General features: G+C 38.9%; 1 protein-coding gene across 4 annotated transcripts in view; it reads left to right on the top strand.

The window, feature by feature from the left end:
- Window positions 1-21,713, top strand: part of ARMC3 (armadillo repeat containing 3) — a 123,982-nt gene that overhangs the window by 2,437 nt on the left and 99,832 nt on the right. For all 4 annotated transcript variants that reach the window (XM_010367561.2, XM_010367559.2, XM_010367557.2 and 1 more), the window contains exon 2: window positions 1,453-1,501. Coding sequence is in view for 3 of the 4 variants with exons in the window: in XM_010367559.2 (XP_010365861.1) it covers window positions 1,454-1,501 (48 nt within the window). In the remaining variant the exon portion in view is untranslated. The remainder of the gene's footprint in view (window positions 1-1,452; window positions 1,502-21,713) is intronic.

The raw sequence follows: 21,713 nt of genomic DNA, 5'->3' as shown, positions 1-21,713 counted from the left end.
CTTAAAAGTAGTGTGGTCTGAAGTTAGAGACCTGGAATAGATGCCTTTCAGAAGCATCTAGGAGTTTCTATGAAGACGTGGCTTTTTAATGTATGTGATAAATTCTGGTGTCTCTAATGCTAGGAGTTGCTTTTGATCCTTGACATGCAATTTGAGCTAACCCTGACACTGTAGATTCTCCCCAAGGATTTTCTACTTCCTAGGATTTCTACTGAGACTATGGTAATTTCCTTAAGGCTACGATATACCATTTAAGATTGCTCCTACGATATACCGTTTAAGATGGCTCTGATGACGAACATAATTCCACAAACTCTCATTGAAGAAAACTAGATAGATTTCCTGGGTTATTCTAATAGACATTAACATCTTGAAATTTTTTTTTATTTGTTTTATTTTTTTGAGATAGAGTCTCACTCTGTTGCCCAGGCTGGAGTGCAGTGGCATGATCTCGGCTCACTGCAGCCTCCACCTCCCAGGTTCAAGTGATTCTCATGCCTCAGCCTCCTGAGTAGCTGGGACTACAAGGCACATGCCACCACACCCAGCTGATTTTTGTAATTTTAGTAGAGACAGGATTTCACTATGTTGGCCAGGATGGTCTCAAACTCCTGACCTCATGAGCCACCCACCTCAGCCTCCCAAAGAGCTGGGATTACAGGCGTGAGCCACCCGCCCGGCCTGAAAAGTTCTTTGAACCCTGGCTGGGTTACTCCTCTGTGGTATGTTAACAAGCATAAATCCCATTCCTTTCACTTTTTCCACACAGACATGGATATATGAGGACAAGTAGAAAGGAAGTAACCTCAGTTTTCCCAGAATGTATCTCTTCAGATTTTTTTATTGCTTTTTTACTGAGCTGTGGATTATACGAGAGAAAACTTTTTGTTATCCAGGGAAAGGACAAAAATGTTGACTCAGATCTGGTAGATTTTGTATACCATTTATAAGATCTTTACTCCTAGGAAAAATGGAGTCAATGAGGTTTATAAATATCAAATGCCGATTATGTACCAGACACTGTTGTAGGTGTTTGGGATACATCAGTGCAAGAAAATAGACAAAAACCTCTGCCTTTGTGGCATACACACTCTTGCAGGTCTCGAAAGAAACCTGATGGGCTTAGTCTCTTAGGCCCATCATAAGCAAGCTATAAAAAAGGTAAATGATTTCCTGTTATTTAAGTTATGCCACTAATATATTCACCTCCTTTCTAAACTGAAAGTCAGGACTAACGCTCAATGATCTTATCAATAAGTTCCTTAAAATTGCAGAGTTTGAAATTGGGATGTAGGTGACATATTTGTATATATGTGATAATTTCTACACGTATTGCATTGTGTTTGAGGAGGTAAAAATTTAAAGGAGAAAAGAAACCTCCTCTCAAGGGCACAGGTAATTGAGAAATGTATGTGCAAATGTCACTTTAACATATATTGCATTTTTTTCCAGGATGGGTAAAAAGATAAAGAAGGAAGTAGAGCCTCCTCCTAAGGATGTGGTAAGTTTCTGATTTGAATATTAGTAGCACTTTAACAAGCAGTTATAAAAATAAATTGTTCACACAGTTTGGCATGTACCAGTATATACATGAATACGCGATGGCAGAAGTCCAAAGTCTGACTAATGATAAGATTAGTCAGAGAAATCTAACATTATATAAACAAACATTTACAACATTGTCATTATATAATTAGCACAATTAGAGAGTAATTATTAGCTTTTCCAGTATGTAGATGGCATGTTTATAGCCTAGTTAATGAATAAATAGTTTGGGTTGTTCTTTTAAATACTTACCATTTACATTTGCCAGCCTCTCATTTATGTTAATTAATGAAGTGAATTTTCAAAAATAACTGGAAGTTCTGCGATAGCTATTAGATATGTGTATGAGATTGGCTGGTGATGACCATTGCACATGAGAAGTCCCTATCCTTTCCAGTTCTATCAAGAGACTAGTCTGGAATCATCATCTTTATTCCAAATGCTAATTCATTCCCCACTGAAAGCTCTTCTCTCTCTTTAAAAACAGGATTTTATCTTATCTCTTTAAAGTTTATCAATTATTGAAAGGTTGTGTTAAAAGTGAAAAATGACCTTTGACAATTTTTCAGTTTAGAAACTTATTTTGAAACAGACATTTGGTGTGATTTCCTTCAGATAAAACAGGATTAGAAAAGAAATGAGTGAGTCCACAGACCCACAGAAATTTCAAATTTGAAGGAAACTGGGCTAATGGCAGAAATCTGCCCCCAGCCTTGAGAGCTTTGTGGTTAAGACCCTGGGGGCCTTCAGCCAACTCATTTTAGCTCCAAAATGGGAATTGTAATATCCAACTCATTCCTGTTGTCGTATGCTTTAAAACAGAATAAGTTACATAAAGGTCTTAGTGCCTGGCACATAGCACTTGGAAAATAAGATCTATTATCATGAGAATCCTCTAGACTCTGCTTCTGAGACACATACACACATACACTGACACGCGCCTCTGTGCAATCCTCTAGGTATGATACTTCAATACAGTTGGGAACAAAATCTACAGAAGTGCCTGTCTTCCTGGGTCCAGGAAGGCTTTGCAGGGGTAGGCATTGTGATCTCATGATATTTCATCATTCTGGCTGCTTCTCTTAGGACATATTCCTAAAATGTTGCAGATTCTCTTATTCTTTTCATTGCATCCAAGGTTTGTATTACCCCCCTTTTTGCTACCAAATAGCATTATTGGCATCTTATTAGCAAAACCATATTCTGATTACAATTAGAATTACGGGACTAATAAACAATAGATGTATGTGTGCAATACACTTTCTATAACTTCATAATGTCTTGCTGATATTGTCCTCTGGACTCCAATCCTTGGGGACACAATGGAGAACTTGAGAAACACAGTCCTGGCATTAACAAAATAGAGCTCTTGCTCCCTCAGCTCCCAACAGCCTTCGAGGTAGCCAATGGCGGGTGTAACATTGACCAACGGTCCTTACTTTTCCTTGTCTTTCCCAGGGGACTTCCACCCTTCTACTCTGACTGTAAAACTGACAGTGTTGGGAGGCTGAGGCAGGCGGATCACGAGGTCAGGAGATAGAGACCATCCTGGCTAACACAGTGAAAACCCATCTCCACTAAAAATACAAAAACTTAGCCGGGCATGGTGGCGGGCGCCTGTAGTCCCAGCTACTCGGGAGGCTGAGGCAGGAGAATGGCGTGAACCCGGGAGGCGGAGCTTGCAGTGAGCCGAGATCACACCACTGCACTCCAGCCTGGGGGACAGAGCGAGACTCCATCTCAAAAAACAAACAAACAAACGAACAAACAAAAACTGACAGAGTGGTATTAAAATAATATATAAGTCCTTTTCTACAGTATTTGTTTTCATACTTCAAAGCCGTATGCCATAATTTACAGTATCTTAACCTGGAACTTGTTCCAAAATATACCTCTAAAGTCAATAAAGGTTTGTTCTTCTACACATTGTAAATGAAAACCACATGTAAAGAGAAATATAACTACTTAAGAAAATAAACTTTTCTCTGTCAACTAATGGTAATTTGCTTCTTATACGTTTCCTGGATATATTGTTTCCAAAGACTTTAATTTTTATCAGGCTTTCCTCTACAGGTTAAAATGAGTAATAAAGACAGCAAGAAAAGTGTTGGCAATAGGATTAAAACAAAAAACTCCCTTTACTTTTCTTAATATTCTCATTTGTAGTAACATTAATATATGCATATATGGTACCGATTTACATCTTCTTCTCATAAAAGAGACACTAGCTAAGAAGATGCCTACATATGGAAAAGATATGGCTTGATTGACCAATACAACTATATTTTTCCTTTCCAAATCATTTCCATATCTGGCCAAAAGGCTGTTTGTGATGCTTTAATAAAAGGAAAAATTTTACTGTGGAATATTGCATAAAAGAATTCCTAATAGAAATGACTCTACTAGGCATGATTTAGTATAAGGCAAGATATTCAGTGACTGAGAGTACAGGCTCTGGGGCTAAACCACCTGAGTTTGGGTCCTTACTCCATTATCTACTTCTGCCCATCTATGAACTTGGGTGAACTTTCTAACCTCTGTGCACCACAGTGAGGATGTGATACTGCTTAACTCATAGGAAGACCCACTCACATCAATGAAGTAAGGTTAGATAAATGTAAGATGCTTAGAACAGTGCCTGGCATTAGGTAAGAGCTTCGTAGATGTTGTTATTATTAATGAAGTAGTTGAGAGTGCTGTACATCATTCTACAGAACTGAACAGGTTTGTATGAACTGTCAAAGGAGACAGGGAAGTCAGGGATGAAGCATGGAAGACCAGCTGGCCACTGAAGTCCCCTGAGGCCTGGTGTGTGGCCATCATAATTTATGGTCAGATTTTTGAGTTTGCAAGCATGGAAATTGTAGTCTTTTAATATTTCAGAGGTGATTGAGCTTCAGTGGATAAAGCCACAAGATCTAAACTCCCAAGAGACTATGACCTGGCCCTGGAACCACAATGATTAAGTATCAAGTTAATTGAATATTTATGTTAATGGGTCAGGACTTTCTTTCCTTAGTTAAATGCACACAGGAAGCTAAGCAGGGTGAGTATAGAATCACAGCAATGGAAAATAGTAGAACATGCCTCCTCAGCTGCACAACCAAATCCAATTCCTGGGAAGAGGGTGAGGTCTCCTGGGTTTTCCTGGACCTCCTTCATCAATCTCAGAACTCAACTTTTCATTCTTTGTCATAGACTGACAACAGTACTGTGGACTTTAAAAGATAAATAAATAAATGGTCTGTGCCTGCCCTACTGGGCAGCACAGAATCAGAACATTTTTATCATTAGAGGCCTATTAGACAGCACTATTCTAGACAGTATTATTCCTTAACAGAGACATAAAAATATTCTAGAAGCCTATGGCCACTCAAATTGACTGGTCTTAAAATTCAAAGCTTAGCCAAAATGCTTCCATTTACTTTCATTCTTCTTGTAAATAATATTATCATTTATTTTGCTATGTAAAGAAGTTGTAAGAACTTCTTTTCCCATCTTTCTCCCTCCTCACAGTTAAACACTATGAATTAATAAAAAAATATAAATTCATAAACAATATACAGATATAAAACCATACAGATAATTTTCAGCTTGCTCATCTTACTCTAAAAGTTGACTACTTTGATCAGGTTATAAAGCAAACTAAAAGCTGTATTAGCTACTTTCATTTTAATCTTTAGACATTTTGGCAAATTTTTACCGATGTCTAGATATTCTCTACTGAAAGTTCCTATTAGATGAACGCTGTCTACCTCCTCCTGTTTATCTATCTCTCTTTTCCTATACAATTAGTGCCTCATGATCTGGGACCACTGCTGTTGTAAACGTATTGAAATCGAAGTTTTAAAAGCCTTTTATTTGTACTTATTGGCACTGTAAAAATCACTCAACTGTGATGATCTATTTTCACTGAGGTCATCTTTGTAATTTTGTATTTTTTTTAGACCTGTGCCAATACTACAACCACTAGGCACATGTGGTTATTAAAATTTGAACTTATAATGATTAAAATTATTAATTTTAAAGGCCAGGTACAGTGGGTCACATCTGTAATCCCAGCACTTTGGGAGGCTGAGGTGGGAGGATCGCTTGAAGCCAGGAGTTCAAGATGAGCCTGGGAAAAACAGCAAGACTCTGTGTCTATTTTTTTAAAAAGAAGTTAAAAATTCAGATTCTCAGTCACATTAGGTACATTTCAAATGCTAAAGAATAAAGAACCACTTGTGACCTGTGACTACCATATTGGATAGCACAAAATCAGAACATTTTCATTGCTGAAGTGCTATTGGACAGCACTATTCTAGACAGTATTATTCCTTAACAGAAACATAAAAATATTCTAGAAGCCTATGGCCACTCTAATTGATGGGACTTAAAATTCAAAACTTAGCCAAAATGCTTCCATTTTCTTTCATTCTTTTTGTAAATAATTTTGTTTTATCATTTATTTTTGTAAAGAGTGTGAAATTATAGTTTCTTAACAAGCTTGTTGGTGACTGTGACTTTCTTATGTGAAAGCAGATGGGATATGAAATGACAGCACAGTATTATTTATTTAGTCATGTGGCACTCTGTTATCACTATCATTTTATTCTCAGTGCCCTTTTTTTATTATTATTATACTTTAAGTTCTAGGGTACATGTGCATAACGTGCAGGTTTGTTACATATGTATACTTGTGCCATGTTGGTGTGCTGCACCCATCAACTCGTCAGCACCCACCAACTCGTCATTTACATCAGGTATAACTCCCAGTGCAATCCTTCCCCCCCGCCCCCAATGATAGGCCCCGGTGTGTGATGTTCCCCTTCCCGAGTCCAAGTGATCTCATTGTTCAGTTCCCACCTATGAGTGAGAACATGTGGTGTTTGGTTTTCTGTTCTTGCGATAGTGTGCTAAGAATGATGGTTTCCAGCTGCATCCATGTCCCTACAAAGGACACAAACTCATCCTTTTTTATGGCTGCATAGTATTCCATGGTGTATATGTGCCACGTTTTCTTAATCCAGTCTGTCACTGATGGACATTTGGGTTGATTCCAAGTCTTTGCTATTGTGAATAGTGCCACAATAAACATATGTGTGCATGTGTCTTTATAGCAGCATGATTTATAATCCTTTGGGTATATACCCAGTGATGGGATGGCTGGGTCATATGGTAATTCTAGTTCTAGATCCTTGAGGAATCGCCATACTGTTTTCCATAATGGTTGAACTAGTTTACAATCCCACCAACAGTGTAAAAGTGTTCCTATTTCTCCACATCCTCTCCAGCACCTGTTGTTTCCTGACTTTTTAATGATTGCCATTCTAACTGGTGTGAGATGTTATCTCATTGTGGTTTTGATTTGCATTTCTCTGATGGCCAGTGATGATGAGCATTTTTTCATGTGTCTGTTGGCTGTATGAATGTCTTCTTTTGAGAAATGTCTGTTCATATCCTTTACGCACTTTTTGATGGGGTTGTTTTTTTCTTGTAAATTTGTTTGAGTTCTCTGTAGGTTCTGGATATTAGCCTGTTGTCAGATGAGTAGATTGCAAAAATTTTCTCCCATTCTGTAGGTTGCCTGTTCACTCTCATAGTACTTTCTTTTGCTGTGCAGAAGCTCTTTAGTTTAATTAGATCCCATTTGTCAATTTTGGCTTTTGGTGCCATTGCTTTTGGTGTTTTAGACATGAAGTCCTTGCCCATGCCTATGTCCTGAATGGTATTCCCTAGGTTTTCTTCTAGGGTTTTTATGGTATTAGGTCTAACATTTAAGTCTCTAATCCATCTTGAATTAATTTTCGTATAAGGAGTAAGGAAAGGATCCAGTTTCAGCTTTCTACTTATGGCTAGCCAATTTTCCCAGCACCATTTATTAAATAGGGAATCCTTTCCCCATTGCTTGTTTTTCTCAGGTTTGTCAAAGATCAGATGGCTATAGATGTGTGGTATTATTTCTGAGGACTCTGTTCTATTCCATTGGTCTATATCTCTGTTTTGGTACCAGTACCATGCTGTTTTGGTTACTGTAGCCTTGTAGTATAGTTTGAAGTCAGGCAGCGTGACGCCTCCAGCTTTGTTCTTTTGACTTAGGATTGTCTTGGCAATGCGGGCTCTTTTTTGGTTCCATATGAACTTTAAAGCAGTTTTTTCCAATTCTGTGAAGAAACTCATTGGTAGCTTGATGGGGATGGCATTGAATCTATAAATTACCTGGGGCAGTATGGCCATTTTCACGATATTGATTCTTCCTATCCATGAGCATGGTATGCTCTTCCATTTGCTTGGGTCCTCTTTTATTTCACTGAGCAGTGGTTTGTAGTTCTCCTTGAAGAGGTCCTTTACATCCCTTGTAAGTTGGATTCCTAGGTATTTTATTCTCTTTGAAGCAATTGTGAATGGAAGTTCATTCATGATTTGGTTTTCTGTTTGTCTGTTACTGGTGTGTAAGAATGCTTGTGATTTTGGCACGTTAATTTTGTATCCTGAGACTTTGCTGAAGTTGCTTGTCAGCTTAAGGAGATTTTGGGCTGAGACGATGGGGTTTTCTAAATATACAATCATGTCATCTGCAAACAGGGACAATTTGACTTCTTTTTTTCCTAACTGAATACCCTTTATTTCTTTCTCTTGCCTGATTGCCCTAGCCAGAACTTCCAACACTATGTTGAATAGGAGTGGTGAGAGAGGGCATTCCTGTCTTGTGCCAGTTTTCAAAGGGAATTTTTCCAGTTTTTGCCCATTCAGTATGATATTGGCTGTGGGTTTGTCATAAACAGCTCTTATTATTTTGAGATATGTTCCATCAATACCGAATTATTGAGCATTTTTAGCATGAAGGGCTGTTGAATTTTGTCAAAGGCCTTTTCTGCATCTATTGAGATAATCATGTGGTTTTGTCTTTGGTTCTATTTATATGCTGGATTACATTTATTGATTTGCGTATGTTGAACAAGCCTTGCATCCCAGGGATGAAGCCCACTTGATCGTGGTGGATAAGATTTTGATGTGCCACTGGATCCGGTTTGCCAGTATTTTATTGAGGATTTTTGCATCGATGTTCATCAGGGATCTTGGTCTAAAATTCTCTTTTTTTGTTGTGTCTCTGCCAGGCTTTGGTATCAAGATGATGTTGGCCTCATAAGATGAGTTAGAGAGGATTCCCTCTTTTTCAGTTGATTGGAATAGTTTCAGAAGGAATGGTACTAGCTCCTCCTTGTACCTCTGGTAGAATTCAGCTGTGAATCCATCTGGTCCTGGACTTTTTTTGGTTGGTAGGCTATTAGTTATTGCCTCAATTTCAGAGCCTGCTATTGGTCTATTCAGGGATTCTGCTTCTTCCTGGTTTAGTCTTGGGAGAGTGTAAGTGTCCAGGAAATTATCCATTTCTTCTAGATTTTCTAGTTGATTTGCGTAGAGTTGTTTATAGTATTCTCTGATGGTAGTTTGTATTTCTGTGGGGTTGGTGGTGATATCCCCTTTATCATTTTTTATTGCGTCTATTTGATTCTTCTCTCTTTTCTTCTTTATTAGTCTTGCTAGCAGTCTATCAATTTTGTTGATCTTTTCAAAAAACCAACTCCTGGATTCATTGATTTTTTGGAGGGTTTTTTGTGTCTCTATCTCCTTCAGTTCTGCTCTGATCTTAGTTATTTCTTGACTTCTGCTAGCTTTTGAATGTGTTTGCTCTTGCTTCTCTAGTTCTTTTAATTGTGATGTTAGAGTGTCCATTTTAGATCTTTCCAGTTTTCTCTCGTGGGCATTTAGTGCTATAAATTTCCCTCTATACACTGCTTTAAATGTGTCCCTCTACACACTGCTTTAAATGTGTCTGGTATGTTGTGTCTTTGTTCTCATTGGTTTCAAAGAACATCTTTATTTCTGCCTTCATTTCGTTATGTACCCAGTAGTCATTCAGGAGCAGGTTATTCAGTTTCCATGTAGTTGAGTGGTTTTGATTGAGTTTTTTAGTCCTGAGTGCTAGTTTGATTGCACTGTGGTCTGAGAGACAGTTTGTTATAATTTCTGTTCTTGTACATTTGCTGAGGAGTGCTTTACTTCCAATTATGTGGTCAATTTTGGAATAAGTGTGATGTGGCGCTGAGAAGAATGTATATTCTGTTGATTTGGGGTGGAGAGTTCTGTAGATGTCTATTAGGTCTGCTTGCTGCAGAGATGAGTTTAATTCCTGGATATCCTTGTTAACTTTCTGTCTTGTTGATCTGTCTAATGTTGACAGTGGGGTGTTGAAGTCTCCCATTATTATTGTATGGGAGTCTAAGTCTCTTTGTAAGTCTCTAAGGACTTGCTTGATGAATCTGGGTGCTCCTGTATTGGATGCATATATATTTAGGATAGTTAGCTCTTCTTGTTGAATTGATCCCTTTACCATTATGTAATGTCCTTCTTTGTCTCTTTTGATCTTTGATGGTTTAAAGTCTGTTTTATCAGAGACTAGGATTCCAACCCCTGCTTTTTTTTGTTCTCCATTTGCTTGGTAGATCTTCCTCCATCCCTTTATTTTGAGCCTATGTATGTCTCTGCATGTGAGATGGGTCTCCTGAATACAGCAAACTGATGGGTCCTGACTCTTTATCCAGTTTGCCAGTCTGTGTCTTTTAATTGGAGCATTTAGTCCATTTACATTTAAGGGTAATATTTTTATGTGTGAACTTGATCCTGCCATTATGATATTAACTGGTTATTTGCTCGTTAGTTGATGCAGTTTCTTCCTAGCCTTGATGGTCTTTACATTTTGGCATGTTTTTGCAATGGCTGGTACCAGTTGTTCCTTTCCATGTTTAGTGCTTCCTTCGGGGTCTCTTGTAAGGCAGGCCTGGTGGTGACAAAATCTCTAAAAATTTGCTTGTCTGTAAAGGATTTTATTTCTCCTTCACTTATGAAACTTAGTTTGGCTGGATATGAAATTCTGGGTTGAAAATTCTTTTCTTTAAGAATGTTGAATATTGGCCCCCACTCTCTTCTGGCTTGTAGAGTTTCTGCCGAGAGATCTGCTGTTAGTCTGATGGGCTTTCCTTTGTGGGTAACCCAACCTTTCTCTCTGACTGCCCTTAAGATTTTTTCCTTCATTTCAACTTTGGTGAATATCGCAATTATGTGTCTTGGAGTTGTTCTTCTCGAGGAGTATCTTTGTGGCATTCTCTGTATTTCCTGAATTTGAATGTTGGCCTGCCCTACTAAATTGGGGAAGTTCTCCTGGATGATATCCTGAAGAGTGTTTTCCAACTTGGTTCCATTTTCCCCCTCACTTTCAGGCACCCCAATCAGACGTAGATTTGGTCTTTTTACATAATCCCATACTTCTTGCAGGCTTTGTTCATTCCTTTCTCTTCTTTTTTCTTTAGATTTCTCTTCTCGCTTCATTTCATTCATTTGATCCTTAATCGCTGATACTCTTTCTTCCAGTTGATCAAGTCAGTTACTGAAGCTTATGCATTTGTCATGTATTTCTCGTGTCATGGTTTTCATCTCTGTCAGTTCGTTTATGGCCTTCTCTGCATTAATTATTCTAGTTATCAATTCTTCCATTCTTTTTTCAAGATTTTTAGTTTCTTTGCACTGGGTACGTAATTCCTCCTTTAGCTCTGAGAAGTTTGATGGACTGAAGGCTTCTTCTCTCATCTCGTCAAAGTCATTCTCCGTCCAGCTTTGATCCATTGCTGGTGATGAGCTGTGTTCCTTTGCAGGGGGAGATACGCTCTTATTTTTTGAATTTCCAGCTTTTCTGCCCTGCTTTTTCCCATCTTTGTGGTTTTATCTGCCTCTGATCTTTGATGATGGTGACGTACTGATGGGGTTTTGGTGTGGGTGTCCTTCCTGTTTGTTAGTTTTCCTTCTAACAGTCAGGACCCTCAGCTGTAGGTCTGTTGGAGATTGCTTGAGGTCCACTCCATACCCTGTTTGCCTGGGTATCAGCAGCAGAGTCTGCAGAAGATAGAATATTGCTGAACAGCGAGTGTACCTGTCTGATTCTTGCTTTGGAAGCTTCCTCTCAGGGGTGTACTCCACTGTGTGAGGTGTGGGGTGTCGGTCTGTCCCTAGTGGGGGATGTCTCCCAGTTAGGCTACTCAGGGGTCAGGGACCCACTTGAGCAGGCAGTCTGTCCGTTCTCAGATCTCAACCTCCATGCTGGGAGATCCAGTGCCCTCTTCAAAGCTGTCAGACAGAGTCATTTGTGTCTGCAGAGGTTTCTGCTGCTTTGTTGTTGTCGTTGTTGTTGTTGATTAGCTGTGCCCTGTCCCCAGAGGTGGAGTCTACAGAGACAGGCAGGGCTCCTTGAGCTGCTGTGAGCTCCACCCAGTTCCAGCTTCCCAGCGGCTTTGTTTACCTACTTAAGCCTCAGCAATGGCAGGCGCCCCTCCCCCAGCCTCGCTGCTGCCTTGCAGTTAGATGGCAGACTGCTATGCTAGCAATGAGGGAGGCTCCGTGGGCGGGCGTGGGACCCTCCCTACCAGGTGTAGGATATAATCTCCTGGTGTGCCCGTTTGCTAAGACCCTTGGTGCAGCACAGTATTGGGGTGGGAGTTACCCGATTTTCCAGGTGTTGTGTGTCTCAGTTCCCCTGGCTAGGAAAAGGGATTCCCTTCCCCCTTGGCTTCCCAGGTGAGGCGATGCCTCACCCTGCTTCAGCTCTGGCGGGTCGGGCTGCAGCAGCTGACCAGCACCGATTGTCTGGCACTCCCTAGTGAGATGAACCCAGTACCTCCGTTGAAAATGCAGAAATCACCTGTCTTCTGTGTCGCTCGCGCTGGGAACTGGAGACTGGAGCTGTTCCTATTCGACCATCTTGCTCCACCCCTCCTCAGTGCCCTTTTTAATAAAAAATTACTACAATGGTACAGGCTCTGTAGGAGAAACAAGTGTCATGCCAAGTTTCTCTACTCTCTGCCAAACATTGGTATTTCCCCTTCTTTGTCAGCCCATTGGATTGCAACTCTTACAGTCTCAAGCTTCCCTTTAAGCTTCTCATCCCCCATATTGTCTTTTTCTTCTTCTTCTTCTTCTTCTTCTTCTTTTTTTTTTTTTGAGACAGGGTCTTGCTCTGTCTCCCAGGCTGGAGTGCAATGGCACAATCATGGCTCACTGCAGCCTCCACCTCCCAGGCTCAAGTGATCCTCCCTGCTCAGCCTCTTGAGTAGCTGGGACTAAAGGCACACACCACCATACCCTGCTAATTTTTGTATGTTTTGTAGAGACAGGGTCTCACTCTGTTGCCCAGGCTGGTTTTGAACTCCCGGGCTCAAGAGATCTTCCCACCTCGGCCTCCCGAAGTGCTGGGATTACAAGTGTGACTCACTGCACCTGGTCTTTAAAATTAATTTTAATTATTATAGAATCACATTTAAATAACCACATGTGACTATTAAATGATATTTACTAACGCTTATGTTTAAATGTATTTTCGTGTACTCTACCTACTCCTCTGAGACTTGTTTTTCTGTGGTGATCATGACATGCCCATGCTTAACCATTGTATCCTTATTCACATGCTTATATAATCAGCTTGAAAAATATAGAAACATGAGAGGTCTCTGGGATGAAAGTTCCAAGAGGGAAGGGAAATCTGTTTTGGATGTGGGTTGGTAGAGAAGATGGCCAGCTGGGACATGAGGGAAAGTGCCGTAAGTGGTGAAGACGATCTAAGGCTGTGGTTTGTAGGAGCTTGCGGGGCAATCAAGGAGCCTTTTGAAGGTAGGTTGGGAACTGTGGACCCTCCCCCATCTGAAATGTACTCCGAGTGTTTTACATATAATTTCACATAGAGAATGTACCCCCAAAGCCTACTGATAGCTCCATGGACCTCTGATTTAGAGCCCTCTCTCCTGACATCAGCAAACAGTATACAGTTAAGGCACTTTAAGGCCACAAGAAAAGAAAAAATTTCCAGGGGCACTTTAATACATTCCTTTACAGACATTTTCCAAGTACTTCCATCTTCCAGGTATTGTTCCTAGGTGATGGAGACAGAGAAACAGCATGGTCCTTTGCCTGAAGAAATGTATTTATTTGCTGGACAAATATAGAGTGCCTACCATATGCAAGCATTCTTCCACATCCTGGGCATAAAGATGGGGAGAAAGGAAAGTTCAGGCCCCAAGGCAGCTTATATTATAGTGGGAGAAACAGTCAGTTAATAATAATATAATTCAGGTAGTGATACGATGAATGAAGAAAAATAAAGTTGGATATGGTAAGGAGTGTGATGGGGCCTCTTTAAATAGAATCTTGGTCAGGGCAGGCCTTCTTGGTGGGATCTCAACCAAAACACACTTAAATGAAATGAGGGGGTATTCTGTGCAAATAACTGGGAGGGGACCCTAGCCAGACCACACTGCCTTATGCAGTGTGTTTGAGGAATGCCAGGAAGGTTAGTGTGGCAGAAGATTAGTGAGCAAGTTGTAGGAGGGGGTCACAAAGATGGCGAGATGGTGACGACCATGTAGGACATTAGGCTATGTTAAGCAAGTTGGGTTTTTTCCCAATGTGCACAAAGGAGAATTCATTGGAATGTGACAAAGAGAGGAGTAGTGACATCTGATTTGTATTTAAAATGAAAAATAAGATTGTTCTAGCTACAATGTGGGAGAAACATGAAAACTGGAACAGCAGCTTGGAAGTTGTTACCGTAGTGCAGTTAAGATCTAATGGCAGCTTGGACCCAGGAAGTCGCCGTGAAGAAGATGAGATGTGGCCAGAGTGAGGATGAGCTTTGAAGGTCGAGCTGGCAGGATGTGCTGATGGGTAGGACGTGGAGTGTGAGAAGGGGACAAGTTGAGAAATCAAGCCTGAGCAACAGAGCGAATGGAAGTACAACATACTGAAGCAGACATGTAAATCAAAGACATAATGCAGTGTGTTAAATTCAGAAAAATAACAGCTGTGGAAGAAGAGAAAGAAAAGCAAGCAAGCAGGCCCAGTCATCCAAGGAATTTCAACCCCCAAACCACTATGAATAAAAACAATAAAAAGAGAGATGGAGGCCTGACAAATACACCATAACTCTCTGTAGTTTCAAGTATTATTGTATTGTTTTCTTTAGAAATGAAATAAAACTCTCAAGAAGTCCTGGGTGACATGGTGCTCCCACATGGTGGCTTTAGTGAGAACTATTTTGGTAAGTTAATGAGGGTGAAAGTCAGATTGGATATGTGCAGCAAGGAGTGAGAGTGAGACAAGTAAATATTCATAAGGTTTTTGATTGTGAAAGACAAGGAAGTGTAATATGGTGTACAGAGGATGATTACTATCTAGAGAAAGTTGGTTTTTATTTTAAAATAAAAGAGTTTCAAGAAATCAGAGTTCAGGGAGAATAAGGTGGCTGCAGTTTGCAGGGTAGAGTATGAAAAAGAACAGACCAACATATAGCAATAATTCCAGAAATCTGGTTAATGGTCCTCTGGATTCTCTGAATTCTAATTTGTATGGGGTGAAACTCCACATGGCGAAGGACATGCATGAACAACTCTCAGGGTGCTGTAAGTCACATCCTTTCTAGAGGTTGCACTGGTCTGGGAAGCACTGTAATTTGCTTGGAAGGTATGGAGGGTCTTATTGAATACCTGGGGCATTGAGAAGAGTTCCCAGAAAAGTCATGCCTTAATAGTCATGTGGCTAAACTATCCAGCCCCACAGTAAAGGTTTCTCTAGTCCTGCCCTACCTAATAAAGCTTAAAGACAGGCTTTAAATAGATTAACCTGATCCATATGTAAAACAACGGCCTGCCAGAACAAACTTCAATATACTTTAAGGAATACTCTTCCTCCTCCAGCCCCCAAAAGAATCTAGATGCTCAGCTACATAATTTTCACAATGCCCAGTATCCAATACAAAATTATTAGATAAGTAAAAAAGGAAAATGTGACCTATAACCAGGAGAAAATCAGTTAATAAGCCAACAGAGGAGGTAAAATGAGATCCTTAAAAAAACCGAATTAACTGAAAAAAGGCAGGATAAAAGGAACAGGGAGCAAATGTGACAAAGTGAAAACAAATAACAAGATGATCAATTAAAACCCAACCACATCAATAACCACATTGGATATAAATAATCTAATATTCCAATAAAAAGTGATTGTCCAACTGAGTAAAAAAGCAAGACTCAACTCTAACCTGTCTGTAAGAATCGTCCTTTACGTATAAAAGTACACATAAAAATAAAAACATGAAAAAAGATATATACCATGCAAACACTAATCATAAGAAATCTGGAGCACCTTTGTTAATACCAAATGAAATATATTACAATTTCAGGACAAAGAATATTACCTGAGAAAAAGATGGACATTTTATAATGATACAAAGATTTATTTTTCTAATGGTCCTAAGTGTTATTCACCTAATAACACAAGTTTAAGATACATGATGGCAAAAAAGGCTATGCGATAGCATAAGAAACAATGAAATACTTAGACATTTGTTTAACAAAATAAAATCAATACCTGTATGCTGAAAACTGTGAAACATTCCTGAGACAAATTAAGACCTAAATAACTGAAGAGATAAAAAATACTATGTTGGATACAGATACATTGCTGATGGGAATGCAAATGGTAGAACTACTTTGGAAAACTAAATTGTATTTTTTTCTTTTTTTGAGACAGGGTCTCACTCTGTTGCCCAGGCTGGAATGCAGTGGTATGATTATAGTTCACTGCAGACTTGAACTCCTGGGTCAAGCAATCCTCCCACTTCAGCCTCCCAAGTAGCTAGGACTACAGGTGTGTGCCACCACACCTGGCTAATTTTTTAACTTTTTGTAGAGATAGGGTCTCACTATGTTGCCCAGGCTGGTCTTTAACTCTTGGCCTCAAGTGATTCTTCCGCCTCAGCCTCCCAAAGTGCTGGGATTACAGCCATGAGCTGTAGTGTCCCAAAATTATATTTTCTTATAAAGTTAAACATGCACTTGCCAGACAAGCCAGAAATTTTACTTCTAGGCATTTGCTCAAGAGAAATTAAAAAATTTGTCCATAAGAAGACTTGTATAAAATTGTGCATGGCAGCTTTTATACATAATGGCTCCAACCTGAAACAACCCAGAGGTCCATCGACAGTTGAATGGATAAACAAATTGTGATATACAATGGGATACTACTCAGCAGTAAAAAGAAAGGTAAAAACAAATGAGATCCATGAAACATGGATCCCAAAAATATTCTGCCACATGAAAGAAGACTACACAAAAGGTCCCTATGTAGTAATTTCATTAGTACTAAATTATAGGACAGGCGAAACTGATCTGTAGTGAAAGAAAGGAGATCAGTGGTTGTCTGGGACCAGTCATAGGAGGGGAATTAACTGCAATGAGGCAAGAGAGAATGTTTTGGGGCATGGAAACCTTCACATATTGTTTGGAGTGGTTGGTTACACAGATCTGTTTCTTAAAAGTCTATACAGATGTATACATTCCTCAAAACTCATCAAACTTACACTGAAAATAACTTCATTGTATTGCATCTAAATTGGCCCTCTGTAAGTTGGATTCAAAAGAAGTAATGGAGAAATTTAGTTGACAGGGAGGAGTTGACTACTCATGAGACAAAAGTGATGATTAATAATATAAAGTGTTATTAATTTATATTATATTAATAATATAAAGTGTCATTAATTTATATTATATTAATAATATAAAGTGTCATTAATTTATATTATATTAATAATATAAAGTGTCATTAATTTATATTATATTAATAATATAAAGTGTTATTAATTTATATTATATTAATAATATAAAGTGTTATTAATTTATATTATATTAATAATATAAAGTATTATAAGATGAGAATGTGTCCATTCTGTGAGAATAGGAGATTGAGTTATCTAATGTGCTAGTCTTAGTGTCTGGCACTTAATAGGGATTCAATAAATGTTTATTAAACACATGAATTAATTAATGAAAGTGAGTGAGTGAAAAAAAAGCCAAAGCACCTTTTAGGGATTGGCCTTGGATATTTTCTCTGATGTAATAGAAGAACATGTGCAGATATAGTTAGATTTGAATTTGCAAGTTGGAAGTTGATGGAGTTTCCATCTGGTAACTTTATTTTTTCTGAAAATTTTGCTGGGCAAGGAGGAAAGAAAGGGGGAAGTAGGAGTGTTAAATGTTCAAGGATAGTAGAAATGTTTGAAATAATTTTGTTTTTTTGAGAAGGAGAAATCAAGTTTACAAAAGAAATGTAGAAACCTGGTGTGCAGTGAGGCCCTCTCAATTGCTGGTCATGAATTTACAATGACACTAACTTTCTTCTAGTTTAAAATTCTTTGAGAATGGTTGGACACTTGGGTACAAATACAAAGAAGAAAATACTAGTGTTCACTTGTGGTTTGGGTTTCGGAAGATTCATCTGATGATAAGACAGACAAGGAGGTTTAGGGTTTAGCAGAAGTGTTATTCAGATAATAGAACATACAATCTAAGCAACTTAAGAGGGGAAGAAGGGAGAAAGCTGATAAAGGGAGAGAAAGCAGAGGGAGTAAATGGACTGGGGATCCAAATGCAATTGAAGAATCTCTGGAGTGGGAGTAGTTAAAAAAGTCAAGCTATATCTTTCACCACTTGCTGGTTGGCTACCAAGAACCCCTGAGAGCCTGAACACTGTGGGTGCTGTAGGAAACCAATCTATGGACAGACAGAGAAAAATTAATGGGTTCTCAAGCATAATAGCAGAAGACAAAACTGAATGATAGATGAATGCCACTGAGTCAGAATTAGCAAAAGAGACAGGCGAGAACTTTCAAAAGTAATGAGAACACGTCTCTTCTGTCTAGATATAGTGGTAGCAGATAGCAGCAGGCATTTCTCCAGCTACAATAACTATGAAAAGCAGATGGACTTAAAACTACAATTGAAGAGCTTTGGAAAGGCAAATTAAAAATTCTGATAATACCAAGCGTTGGTGAGGATGTAGAGCAACTGGAACTCTCATTCATAGCTGGTGGGAAAGTAAACTGATAAAACTGCTTTGGAAAACTGTTCAACAGTACCTATGAAAGGGAAATATATGTCTACCCTATGACTCATCAATTCCATTCCTAGATATATACCCAGGAGAAATGAATGCATGTATCCACAAAAAGACATGTAAAAGAATATTCACTGTGACTTATGATTTCCTCAAACTGGAAAGAAAAGAACCCAAACTGGTATATTTATATAATGGAATACATTATATAGCCATAAGAAATATGACTTAGCTATATAAGCAAAAATGTGAAAGAACTGCAACAGGTATTGCACTGAGTTAAAGAAAACAAATAAGAAGGAGTGAATGTTGTATGATTCCTTATATGAAGTTCAAAAATGGAAAATTAAGTGATATTTTAAAAGTCAGAAAAATGGTTATCTCTCATGGGGGCAGGGTGGCTTAGGAAAGGAGTGTGAGGAAACCTTCAGAGATACTAGAAATGTTCTGTATCTTAGTTGAAGAGATCTGAATTAATATTCCTGAAGATCAAGTGGAAGAAATACCTAATAACACAAACAAACAGAGTCGATTTTGCTTTTTAATCTAATCTAACAGACTTAGTTGGATTTATTTACCCTAGTGATGTTTATTTTGATCATTGACATATTAGATTTTTTTTTTTTTTTTTTTTTTTTTTTTTTTTTTTTTTGAGACGGAGTCTGGCTCTGTCTCCCAGGCTGAGGTGCAGTGGCGCGATCTCAGCTCACTGCAAGCTCTGCCTCCCGGGTTCACGCCATTCTCCTGCCTCAGCCTCCCGAGTAGCTGGGACTACAGGCGCCCGCCACCTCGCCCGGCTAGTTTTTTGTATTTTTTAGTAGAGACGGGGTTTCACAGTGTTAGCCAGGATGGTCTCGACCTCCCAACCTCGTGATCCGCCCGTCTCGGCCTCCCAAAGTGCTGGGATTACAGGCTTGAGCCACCGCGCCCTGCCGACATATTTGATTTTATTCCTATCATTTTATTTGAAGTTGTGGTTTTTCTTTGCTATGTTTTCATCTTGTAATTTCTTTTGTATTTTCTGTCCCTTTTCTGAATTGAGCAAATTTCCTTTGTTTCACTTTCTTTCTGGCAGTGTGGAACTTCAGTTACTTGTTGGTAGCCTATCTATTAAATACACATTTTAACCTGCATTCTTTCTATTAATGTAAGAATAAAAAATAGCTAGGCAACATGCCTCTTTTTTAAAAACCAAAAATTTTCTTTACCTCTTTTGTTGAAAAAAAAAAAATCTGTTTTAATTCCAAGCAGCTATTAGTTTTTTTTTCCTTATAAATCATTATCACTTCAGGAATCCTTTCTTAAGAATTGCATTGGCCAAGCGAGTTGGCTCATGCCTGTAATCCCAGCACTTTGGGAGGCTGAGGCGGGCGGATTCCCTGAGGTCAGTAGTTCGAGACCAGCCTGGACAACATGGCAAAACCCCATCTCTACTAAAAATACAAAAAATCAGGCACCTGTAATCCCAGCTACTCAGGAGGCTGAGGCAGGGAGAATCGCTTGAACCCAGGAGGCGGAGGTTGCAGTGAGCCGAGATCACGCCATTGTGCTCCAGCCTGGGCAACAGAACGAGACTCCATCTCAAAAAAAAAGAAAAATAAAAACCGAATTGTATTATGATTCACAACATCATCTGCAATATTTAGTAAGCTAAACAGCAGAATACATTTTACTGCATTTTTTGATCTACCACAGTTGTTTTTATATTTTGGTCCTCCCAAGTTTTGGCTGGAGATTTTGCCTGAGCAATTTGTTTAAGAGCATATGGTTAATATACTTTTTGAGTTTGTGAATGCCTGAACATCTGAAAGATAACCTAGCCAGATATAAACTTCCAGAGTCACAATCCTTTTCCCTTGGACCTTTGTGGACCTTTGTTGATTATGTTCCATAAACAGTCAGGAGAAGGAAAGGTATAAGGTCATTTGCTGAGGTCTTTTTTCTTATTATTCGATATTATTTCTGCTTCTTGTTGTATATTTTCTATTTGGTCAAGCTAATATTTTATCCACCATAAATAAACATTTATTCCCATTTTAAACCATCTTGTGTTATTTTCTCCATTTGCATATCCTTCCTTATTGCCATCCATCCCATTTTATCTGTTCTTCAAATCATATCTGAAGTTCTATCACATCCATGGAGCTTTCTCTATTTACCCCAGTTTCAAATTAATTTCCCCACTCTCATCATAATATTTATTGTCTCTGCCATATGTTTTGCACTTCATGAAATTTTATATCTGGAAGAGATCATATTCCAACTTCCTAACCTTTCAGATTGAAAAAAGCTGTGGTCAGTGAGCCACATGTGGCACTTAAGTGATGTGAGGTCCTCAGGAATTCTGGGGCTACCCTTTAATACCTAAATAAGATGGTTCTCAAGCCCCAAACCCTAACTACATTCAGAAGTCCTTCCTTAAGATTTCTGTGGATTTCCAGGGCCTTCAGCTCTCCTGATCAGTGTTGCAGCCAGCATCCCAGCCATTGCTCTTGGCTCAGCTAGAGGCCAACTTTTCTCATTGGATCATGTCTAGAAACACAAGTGCCACCAACCTGTTGTACGCAACTGACTTTTGACTGAAGATTTGTCTTCTCTAAAAGGGTCTAAGAGGTTTAAGAACAAGCAAGACTTTTGTAACTCTTATAGCTTCTAGTATAGAGGGAGCCATAGAAAAACAGCAGCTTTACTTTGGGTGTTAGACAATGCTGTTCTGAAATTCAGCAGCCATTTCTCTCCAAAAGGGAAGTTTTATCCTGGCTATGTCCTTTCAGGTCATTGTTTCTTGCCATCTTCTTTCTTCTTTACTCTTCCAAACTCACACAATTATGTTTCCTTGGAGTAATCAGAGTAATGTATTTCTCCATTCTCTACCTAAAATGAAACAATCTTAAAAATATTCCATGACATAGTAAGATGTCGATATAGGAAACCAACACAAAGAACCAGCTAAAGCTTTGAAATACAGTTTTTTTTCCCTTATCCTAAGGAGAACTCCATCCTTCATTAGTCTCTGGAAATGGAAGAAAAATAGTGTAATAATTTGTTTTCTTCTTGACCGCAGAAAGCCTCTATGTGCTATGAACAATAGTTCATTTCAGTTACACATTTCGTTTCAATTACACATGAACTGTCAGGACACAGGTCTTCCTAGAGTCCTATACTTTTCTTTAGACTATATTATCATTTTCCCTGTT

This window comes from Rhinopithecus roxellana, chromosome 11 (genome assembly GCF_007565055.1).
Source record: "Rhinopithecus roxellana isolate Shanxi Qingling chromosome 11, ASM756505v1, whole genome shotgun sequence".
NCBI lineage: Eukaryota > Metazoa > Chordata > Mammalia > Primates > Cercopithecidae > Rhinopithecus > Rhinopithecus roxellana.
Note: the sequence above shows the minus strand (reverse complement) of the source record. Positions and strands in the feature narration are given on the sequence as shown.